Source organism: Nerophis ophidion, linkage group LG09, assembly GCF_033978795.1.
Source record: "Nerophis ophidion isolate RoL-2023_Sa linkage group LG09, RoL_Noph_v1.0, whole genome shotgun sequence".
Taxonomy (NCBI): domain Eukaryota; kingdom Metazoa; phylum Chordata; class Actinopteri; order Syngnathiformes; family Syngnathidae; genus Nerophis; species Nerophis ophidion.
Window position 1 is genome coordinate 3,114,717 of NC_084619.1, and position 11,153 is coordinate 3,125,869.

Below are 11,153 nucleotides of genomic sequence, written 5' to 3' on the forward strand. Positions count from 1 at the left end.
CTACAAAAACAAGATATTTGGTGTTCAAACTCAAACTTTTTTTTTTTTTTGCAAATAATAATCAACTTAGACTTTCATGGCTGCAAAACGTGCCAAAGTAGTTGGGAAAGGGCATGTTCACCACTGTGTTACATCACCTTTTCTTTTAACAACACTCAATAAACCTTTGGGAACTGAGGAAACTAATTGTTGAAGCTTTGAAAGTGGAATTCTTTCCCATTCTTGTTTTATGTTATGTTGTTTTATCCGCCTCCGCTTGGGATGGTTTCCTGTGGACGGGACTCTCGCTGCTGCCTTGGATCCACTTTGAACTGAACTCTCGCAGCTGTGTTGGAGCCACTATGGATTGAACTTTCACAGTATCATGTTAGACCCGCTCGACATCCATTGCTTTCGGTCCCCTAGAGGGGGGGGGGGGTTACCCACATCTGAGGTCCTCTCCAAGGTTTCTCATAGTCAGCCTTGTCACTGGCGTCCCACTGGATGTGAATTCTCCCTGCCCACTGGGTGTGAGTTTTCCTTGCCCTTTTGTGGGTTCTTCCGAGGATGTTGTAGTCGTAATGATTTGTGCAGTCCTTTGAGACATTTGTGATTTGGGGCTATATAAATAAACATTGATTGATTGATATGTAGAGCTTCAGTCGTTCAATAGTCCGGGGTCTCCGCTGTCGTATTTTACGCCTCATTTTGCGCCAGGTCTGGACTGCAGGTGGGCCAGGAAAGTACCACGCTGTTGTAACACTTGTCTTGCTGAAATAAGCGGGGGCGTCCATGAAAACATTGCTTGGATGACAACATATGTTGCTCCAACACCTGTATGGACCATTCAGCATTAATGGTGCCTTCACAGATGTGTAAGTTACCCATGCCTTGGGCACTAATACACCCCCATACCATCACACATGCTGGCTTTTGAACTTGGCGCCTATAACAATCCGAATGGTTATTTTCCTCTTTGTTCCGGAGGACACCACGTCCACTGTTTCCAAATATAATTGGAAATGTGGACTCGTCAGACCACAGAACACTTTTCCACTTTGCATCAGTCCATTTTAGATAATCTCGGGCCCAGCGAAGCCGGCGGCGTTCCTGGGTGTTGTTGATTAATGGGTTTTGCATAGTAGAGTTTTAACTTGCACTTACAGATGTAGCGACCAACTGTAATTACTGACAGTGGTTTTATTAAGTGTTCCTGAGCCCATGTGGTGATATCCTTTACACACTGATGTCGGGTTTTCATACCATACTGCCTGAGGGATCAAAGGTTCGCAATATCATCACTTACGTGCAGTGATTTATCCAGATTCTCTGAACCTTTTGATGATTTTATGGACCGTAGATGGTAAAATCCATAAATTCCTTGCAATAGCTCGTTGAGAAATGTTGTTCTAAAACTGTTTGACAATTTGCTTACAAATTGGTGACCCTCGCCCCATTTTTGTTTGTGAATTACTTACAATTTCATGGAAGCTGCTTTTATACCCAATCATGGCACCCACCTGTTCCCAATTAGCCTGCACACCTGTGGGATGTTCCATATAAGTGTTTGATGAGCATTTCTCAACTTTTTCAGTATTTATTTCCACCTTTGCCAACTTCTTTGTCACGTGTTGCTGGCATCAAATTCTAAAGTTAATGATTATTGGCAAAAAAAAAAATGTTTATGAGTTTGAATATCAAATATGTTGTCTTTGTAGCATATTCAACTGAATATGGGTCGAAAAGGATTTGCAAATCATTGTATTCTGTTTATATTTACATCTAACACAATTTCCCAACTCATATTGAAACGGGCTTTGTAAATATATTCTAACATTACACATCAACAATTACCTTTTTAAGTCCTCCAGCATGTGGTCGATGAGTTTCAGCCAAATTTCAAGCAGTCGCGCCTCGGACACCTTAGCTTGGATGGCCATTTTTAAAGAGGACAGGTCAGATTCCTACGTTAAAAAGACCAAGCGGATTAACAAGCAGTGTTTTAACGGCACATGCGTTGAAAAAGTCTTTGTTGACAAGTGTCAGTTTAGTTTTAATCTTACCAGTCGCTCGGCAACAGAGAGAAGGATGTTGACCGAGTCCAAACGGTGGCTAATGTCTTCCCAGGAGGACGTAAGAGTTACCACAGGCTTGGTGTCGGCCCAGGGCAGGTAGTAGTAGTGGTTACCTGTGAGTGGGAAAAATGAACACAGTGATTGCTCAGTTTGAAAACATGCGATACAGGTGTGGAAGTAAATAGTTATCAGAGGTGGGTAGTAACGCGCTACATTTACTTGAGTAACTTTTGGGATAAATTGTACTTCTAAGAGTAATTTTTATGCAACATACTTTTACTTGTGTATATTTATAGAGAAGAAACGCTACTTTTACTCCGTTCCATGTATCTACATTCAGCTCGCCACTCGCTACTTTTTTTTTTATCGATCTATTAATGTTTGTTTTGGTTAATGACAGAGCTTCAAAGTAGAATCTACACATGCCTGCGTTTCACCAATCACATGCAGTCACTGGTGACGTTGGACCAATCAAACAGAGCCAGGCGGTCACATGACCCGACTTAAACAAGTTAAAAAACGTATCGGGGTGTTACCATTTAGTGGTTAATTGTACAGAATATGTACTGTACTGTGCAATCTACTATTAAAAGTTTCAACCAATCAATCAAAAGTGTAAAGGAAAAAATACACTTTTTATTTCAACCGTACTTCCCGTCAAAAGACTAAAGACTGATCGCACATTTCCTGTCTTCACAATAAAAGCGCCGCTCCATCGCGCCTGCGCTAACAAAATAAGAGTCTCCGAAAGCCAGCGCAAACAAGCTAGCAAACTACGGAGTTTGCCGCCAATGTATTTCTTGTCAAGTGTATAAAAACGAATATGGAAGCTGGACAAATAAGATGCCAAAAACCAACGACTTTCATGTGAATGAATGAATGAATTATATAGCGCTTTTCTCTAGTGACTCAAAGCACTTTACATAGTGACACCCAATATCTAAGTTACATTTAAACCAGTGTGGGTGGCACTGGGAGCAGGTGGGTAAAGTGTCTTGCCCAAGGACACAACAGCAGTGACTAGGATGGCGGAAGCAGGAATCGAACCTGCAACCCTCAGGTTGCTGGCACGGCCACTCTACCAACCGAGCTATACCGCCCCATTAGACAGAAAAGAGGAACTTTTTTTCTCCTCCATTTGAAAACGTGAACGTCTGATTCCAATCAATGCAAGTCATCAGAATCAGGTAATACACCAACTTATATTCTTGTCTTCATGAAAGATAGGAATCTATGTGTTAAACATGCATGTATATTCATTAAAACACCTTCAACATGTCAACAAAAACGGCAAAATAAATATAAATTATATACTGTATATATATATATATATATATATATATATATATATATATATATATATATATATATATATATATATATATATATATGATATGAGTGTGTATGTATATATGAGGTAGATCACCTCGACTTGGTCATTTATTAAGTAATTGATAAACGTTGAAAAACTTATTGGGGTGTTACCATTTAGTGGTCAATTGTACGGAATATGTACTGTACTGTGCAATCTACTAATACATGTTTTAATCAATCAATCAATCAATCAAATCAAAAAATGCCTACTGAGGCTGTGGTGCTGTTAAGTTATTGGGGCTCAATGTGCCTTTTTTTTTAAATTGTATTTTAATGTACTATTATTTAATATATAATATTGTTTTAGTTGCTTAAGAGATATTCCTGGCTCTGAATTTGCTCATTGCTATTTTTATGTTTTTGTGCATTATGTGTTGCCGTAATCAGGTTACTCATCAGTTACTCAGTACTTGAGTAGTTTTTTCACAACATACTTTTTACTTTTACTCGAGTAAATATTTGGATGACTACTCCTTACTTTTACTTGAGTAATAAATCTCTAAAGTAACTGTACTCTTGCTTGAGTACAATTTCTGGCTACTCTACCCACCTCTGATAGTTATGCAGCATTGTTTAAGCAAAAAGGCGGGGAAATACACTATATTGCCAAAAGTATTTGGCCATAGATCCAAAATGATCAGAATAAGGTGGCCTAATCAATTGGCCCGGCCACAGGTGTATCAAATCAAGAACTTAAAGGGGAACATTATCAGCAGACCTATGTAAGCGTCAATATATACCTTGATGGTGCAGAAAAAAGACCATCTATTTTTTTAACCAATTTCCGAACTCTAAATGGGTGAATTTTGACGAATTAAACGCCTTTCTACCAACCGAGATATACCTTCCCCAGGCTAATTGGGAACAGGTGGTTGCCATGATTGGCTATAAAAGCAGCTTCCATGAAATGCTCAGTCATTCACAAACAAGGTTTGGGCGAGGGTCACCACTTCGTGAACAAATGCGTGAGCAAATTGTCGAACAGAGAAAGGACAACATTTCTCAACGAGTTATTGCAAGGATTTTAGGGATTTCACCATCTACGGTCTGTAATATCATCAAAAGATTCAGAGAATCTGGAGAAATCACTGCACGTAAGCGATGATATTACAGACCTTGGATCCCTCAGGCGGTGCTGCATCAAAAAGCGACATCAGTGTGCAAAGGATATCACCACATGGGCTCAGGAACACTTCAGAAAACCAGTTTTGCTACATCTGTAAATGCAAGTTAAAACTGTATTATGCAAAGCCAAATCCATTTATCAACAACACCCGAGCTCATCTAATAGAGACTGAAGCAAAGTGGAAAAGTGTTCAGTGGTCTGACGAGTCCACATTTCAAATTGATTTTGGAAACTGTGGACGTTGTGTCCTCCGAGCCAAAGAGGAAAAGAACAACCCTGATTATTACACGCGCAAATTTCTAAAGCCAGCATCTGTGATGGTATGGGGGTGCATTAGTGCCCAAGGCATGGGTAAGTTACACATCTGTGAAGGCACCATTAATGCTAAAAGGCACATACAGGTTTTGGAGCAACATATGTTGCCATCCAAGTAACGTTATCACGGACGCCCCTGCTTATTTCAGCAAGACAATGCCAAGCCACGTGTTACAACAGCGTGGTTTCATAGTAAAAGAGTGCGGGTACTAGACTGGCCTGCCTGTAGTCCAGACCTGTCTCCCATTGAAAATATGAAGCGTTGAACAACTTAAGCTGTACATCAAGCAAGAATGGGAAATAATTCCACCTGAAAAGCTTGAAAAAAATTGGTCTGCTCAGTTCCCAAACATTTACTGAGTGTTGTTAAAAGGAAAGGCCATGTAACACAGTGGTAAGAATGCCCCTGTGTCAACTTTTTTGCAATGTGTTGCTGCCATTAAATTCTGAGTTTTTTGCAAAAAAAAAAAAGTTAAGTTTCTCAGTTGGAACATTAAATATCTTGTCTTTGCAGTCTATTCAATTGCATAGAAGTCGAAAAGGATTTGCAAATCATTGTATTCTGTTTTTATTTCCAAATTACACAAGTGCCAACTTCACTGGTTTTGGGTTTTGTACTATAGCATTGATAGGTTTAGTTCATTTAGTCATTTTTATGCTTGAAAATGCTTACTTTGGGGGATAATTCATGGCCAATATGCTTTGAAAAAAAAAAAAAAATTCCGCTCTGAGGTGAAGCGGCAATATCTGAATGAAATGACTGAAGTAAATGAAGATGACTTCCATACCATCAAACACGGCAAAGCTGTACTGGGTGGTGGACGCCAGAGGCTTGCAGGTGGAGTCCAGCTTGTTACCGTAATTTCCTATGCTGACCTCGAACTGGATGGGCTCGCCTGGCTCTTGGAGCATGCAAGCACTGTGGAAGACGGCGCACAGAGAGTACTTCCTCCTCCGCTGGTATTTCTGTAAATACAGCAAAGTATGTGATAAGTTGCTGTTAGCTTGCACATGTACTAGGGTTGAACTTGTCCCGATACAATTATTTTGGTACCGGTACCAAAATGTACTTTGATACTTTTCTAAATTAAGGTGACCACAAAAAAAGGCATTATTGGCTTCATTTTAACAAAAAAATCTTAGTGTAATATTCGGGTTTTGGTTCTGTTTTGTTAGTATTTGACTCCCTTAGTTCCTGGTGGCACTTCCTGTTTGTTTCCGTTTCCATAGTTACACGTTTGTGTCACCTGCATCTTGTTTTTCACGCGCACCTGCCTCCTAATTTCTGTCCCTATTTAAGCCTGCCCTTTTTTGTCATTTGTCCTCGCAGTTTAATTTACTGTCCAACGCAACAGATGACGTCACTATCCCCGCTTGTGGGAAAGACTTTGTATTCGTTCGCTTCCACGCTTTTCCTGTGTTTGTTTGTATTCGTTAGCTTCCACGCTATTCCTGTGTTTGTTTACCTAGCTCACATGCTAGCGCTTTTTGTTATTTCTAGCCATACTTGCCAACCCTCCCGGATTTTCCGGGAGACTCACGAAATTCAGCGCCTCTCCCGAAAACCTCCCGGAAGAAATTTTCTCCCGAAAACCTCCCAAAATTCAGCGGAGCTGGAGGACACGCCCCCTCTAGCTCCATGCGGACATGAGTGGGGACAGCCTGTTTTCATGTCCGCTTTCCTACTATATAAACATCTTGCCTGCCCAATCACGTTACAACATCTACGGATTTTAATAAAAAACTGCACACACAAGACGACGAAGCAGAAGAACGAGGAAGTTACAGCTATGGCGGTAAGGTAAGTGTTTTTTTTTTAGTAACCAGCAGGCCCAGTACAGTTAGTAGAACAACTGTGTTTTTATTACTGTGTATTTGATAGGTGCTGTCTGAAATTCAACTATTTATTTTATTTATATATAATATAAATATATATATAGCTAGAATCCACTGAAAGTCAAGTATTTCATATATATATATACATATATATATTTAAGTATATATATATACGGAGTCCTCTTTTTTTTTTTTCTTGGTCATGAAAAAGTGAGTTTTTTTGTGGTCGGTGCACTAATTGTAAGTGTATATTGTGTTTTTTATGTTGATTTAATCAAATAAAAAATAAAAAAATTAATATTTTTTTATTTTTTTATAAAAATTAATAAAAAATTATTCTGCGGCCCAGTACCAATCAGACCACGGCCCGGTACCAGGCTGCAGCCCGGTGGTTGGGACCACTGCTTTAAAGCACCTCTTCCTGAGGGCGTTTCAGTGTTATAGCTTCACCTTTATCGTCAGTTTTTCGGCCAAAATGCGTCCGTTCTCCCTTTTCTGTCTACACACCGTGTCTGCTTGTAAGTATTCTGTGATTGTGTGCTGCCGAACATGCTCCTCTGCTCGTACAAAATTGAGAACCAGTATTTTTCAAACAGAGTATAGTACCGTTTTTGATTCATTAGTACTGCGATACTATCCTAGTACTGGTATACCGTACAACCCTAGCATGTATTAAGCATTTTGCTACAGTACCAGCTTATTGAATAACGGCGTACCTGTGCCACCAGGATGTCGTCACTGGAGATATCATCAATGCTCCTGTCAACTTTTCCATCCAGCTGAGTGGACAACTCAACAAGGACCCTTCCTCTGTAGGCGACACCTTCACCCTGCAAGTTCAGACACCCGACATTAGACATCATTAAAACATCCCATGCTGAGATAAAATTGTTTTTTTTTTAATGGGGGGAGGGGAGGATTTCTTACCTTGCCGAGGTTGAGTTCGTCATACGGGTCTGGAAGTCCGGTAAATTCCCTCGGGCTGCCATAAAAGTTGACATAACAAGGCCCGAAAGTTGGCAGGAAACCAGCCTCACTTGCTTCAGGGGTCGCTGTAACACACACACACACACACGCACGCACACACACCGTAATTATGACCTCTCGGTGAAGTGGGAAGCTAAAGTCTTTAAAATACAAGCCATCGTTTCTTACGTACATTCAGACAGGCTGTTGCAAAATTCACCTTGTGTGTCTGTTTGAAAATGAGACGAGATCATGCGCTTAACGCTCCAATCCATGACAAAATATGTTGTGAAGACCTCCACCAAGATAGTAATGTTTGTGTGTTTTAGCTACTTACTTGATTTTCATCAAACCTTTTGGGGAGGTCACACGTGGGCTCAGGACAAAGGCGTTTTGGTGCAGATCCAGATAAAGGTGCACATCTACCCCCGTTTTTAAAATTATTTTAAATGACAGGTGTAGGTTTGGGATTGAGGGCTTGCTAATATTAAAAGGTGGTCCTACTAGAGGGCGCACACACACACGCACTTTTATTTCTATTCTATTTAATTAAATACAATGTTATAATTACATGTAATGCAATAATATAATTTTTTTTAATTTAATTGAATATTTTCTTGCCATTTTAGTCCATGGAATACACCACTAAACCAATTAATTATAGCAGTATTTTTTAATCACTTTTATCATTTGTATTAATAAAATAAAATAGGATTACATTATAATTAAATGTTATCATTTTTATTCTATTTAATTAAATACAATGTTATAATTACATGTAATGCAATAATCATATGTTAAAGTATTGTTTAATATTGAATGTTATATTTCCATATAATAGCGGAATTTGTTTATTTAATTGAATTTTTTTTTTTTTGCCCTTATACTCAATGGAGAACACCACTGAAGTTACTAAATATAGTTTCCTGTTTCATGGGCTACATTAAATACAGCTGTATTTGTTTATATTACTTTTATGATTTGTATTATAATTAAATGAACTTTGGTTACATTATAATTAAATTCCAAAAAATATTCATATGACATGGTATTGTTCAATATTGAATTTATTCATATTTCCATACAATAATATAATTTTCTTTAATTTAATTGAATATTTTCTCGCCATTTTAGTCCATGGAATACACCACTAAACCAATTAATTATAGCAGTATTTTTAATCACTTTTATCATTTATTAATAAAATAAAATAAAATATGATTACATTCTAATTAAATTTTATCATTTTTATTCTATTTAATTAAATACAATGTTATAATTACATGTAATGCAATAATCATATGTTAAAGTATTGTTTAATATTGAATGTTATATTTCCATATAATAGTGGAATTTGTTTATTTAATTTTTTTTTTTTTTTGCCCTTTTACTCAATGGAGAACACTACTGAAGTTACTAAATATAGTTTCCTGTTTCATGGGCTACATTAAATACAGCTGTATTTGTTTTTATTACTTTTATGATTTGTATTATAATTAAATGAACTTTGGTTACATTATAATTAAATTCTAAAAAATATTCATATGACATGGTATTGTTCAATATTGAATTTATTCATATTTCCATACAATAATATAATTTTTTTTAATTTAACTGAATATTTTCTTGCCATTTTAGTCCATGGAATACACCACTAAACCAATTAATTATAGCAGTATTTTTTAATCACTTTTATCATTTGTATTAATAAAATAAAATATGATTACATTATAATTAAATTTTATCATTTTTATTCTATTTAATTAAATACAATGTTATAATTACATGTAATGCAATAATCATATGTTAAAGTATTGTTTAATATTGAATGTTATATTTCCATATAATAGTGGAATTTGTTTATTTAATTTAATTTTTTTTTTTTTGCCCTTTTACTCAATGGAGAACACTACTGAAGTTACTAAATATAGTTTCCTGTTTCATGGGCTACATTAAATATAGCTGTATTTGTTTTTATTACTTTTATGATTTGTATTATAATTAAATGAACTTTGGTTACATTATAATTAAATTCCCAAAAATATTCATATGGCATGGTATTGTTCAATATTGAATTTATTCATATTTCCATACAATAATATAGTTTTTTTTAATTTAATTGAATATTTTTTGGCCATTTTAGTCCATGGAGTACACCACTAAACCAATTAATTACAGCAGTATTTTTTAATCACTTTTATCATTTGTATTAATAAAATAAAATATGATTCTATGACATGATATAGTTTAATATTGAATTGAATCATATTTCCATGCAATGTCGTCATTTTTTTTATTTTATTTAGTTGAATATTTTTTTTTGCCATTTTAGCCCATGGAGAACACCACTAAAGTCACCAGATATGGTTTCATGTCTGTAAATGGGCTAAAATTAAATACAGCAGCATATTTTTAAATCACTTTTAACATTTATATTATAATAAAATAAAATATGGTTACATTATAATAAAATGTAAAAAATATTTATACAATATCGTGTCGTGTAAGACCATACCAACTTTATTTATAAAGCCCTTTAAAAATAACCACAGTTTAAGAACAAAGGGCTGTACACCACAAATAAATACAAGCATAGGACAGACTAAAAAATAAAATTTAAAACAGAGGTAAAATACACACACATATATGTATATACACACACACACACACACACACACAATATGCGGGCTATAGAGCGTTTTCTAATCGGGCTCCAGTACCTCAGTAGAAACATTTAAGTCCCATCTTAAAATTCATTTGTATACTCTAGCCTTTAAATAGACCCCCTTTTTAGACCAGTTGATCTGCCGTTTCTTTTCTTTTCCTCCTCTGTCCCCCTCTCCCTTGTGAAATTGTGATAATGTTCCCCTTTAAACGGGGATAGCAGGTCCATTCTGTGTCGTACTTGATCATTTTGCGATACTGCCATATTTTTGCTGAAAAGGATTTAGTAGAGAACATCCACGATAAAGTTCGCAACTTTTGGTCGCTAATAAAAACCGGAAGTAGCAGACGATGTGCGCGTGACATCACGGGTTGTGGAGCTCCTCACATCTGAACATTGTTTACAATCATAGCCACCAGCAGCTAGAGCTAATCTGACCGAGAAAGCGACAATTTCCCCATTAATTTGAGCGAGGATGAAAGATTCGTGGATGAGGAAATTTAGAGTGAAGGCCTAGAAAGGAAAAAAAAAAGGCGAGGGCAGTGAAAGCGATTCAGATGTTTTTAGACACAATTAGGATAATTCTTGTTGGATTAATTGTAAATAAGTTATCTCATTTTATTCAAATATGATTGTTTTGTGCATTGAGTAGACAAGTAGAAAGGAAACTTGGTGTTGGATCGAACTTAGGTTGACCTACCCACTTAAAGGTGGAATTTGCAAATGGGCCAGGGCAATGCAGGAAGTTGCTAATTTTTTTATTGTTATGTATTTGCCTGTGTTTAGTTATCAGCACAGGGGTTAGGTATCCTACACA

General features: G+C 36.5%; 1 protein-coding gene across 5 annotated transcripts in view; it reads right to left on the reverse strand.

Annotated features, from left to right (window-relative positions):
- Positions 1 to 11,153, reverse strand: part of LOC133558905 (myoferlin-like) — a 124,977-nt gene that overhangs the window by 62,188 nt on the left and 51,636 nt on the right. For 3 of the 5 annotated variants that reach the window (XM_061910051.1, XM_061910055.1, XM_061910052.1), the window contains 6 exons: positions 7,865 to 7,900; positions 7,633 to 7,757; positions 7,422 to 7,535; positions 5,658 to 5,835; positions 2,043 to 2,167; positions 1,834 to 1,943 (listed from right to left, as the gene is read on the reverse strand). In XM_061910051.1, coding sequence (XP_061766035.1) covers positions 1,834 to 1,943; positions 2,043 to 2,167; positions 5,658 to 5,835; positions 7,422 to 7,535; positions 7,633 to 7,757; positions 7,865 to 7,900 — 688 coding nt within the window. The remainder of the gene's footprint in view (positions 1 to 1,833; positions 1,944 to 2,042; positions 2,168 to 5,657; positions 5,836 to 7,421; positions 7,536 to 7,632; positions 7,758 to 7,864; positions 7,901 to 11,153) is intronic. The other 2 variants (XM_061910053.1, XM_061910056.1) reach the window with 1 other exon arrangement.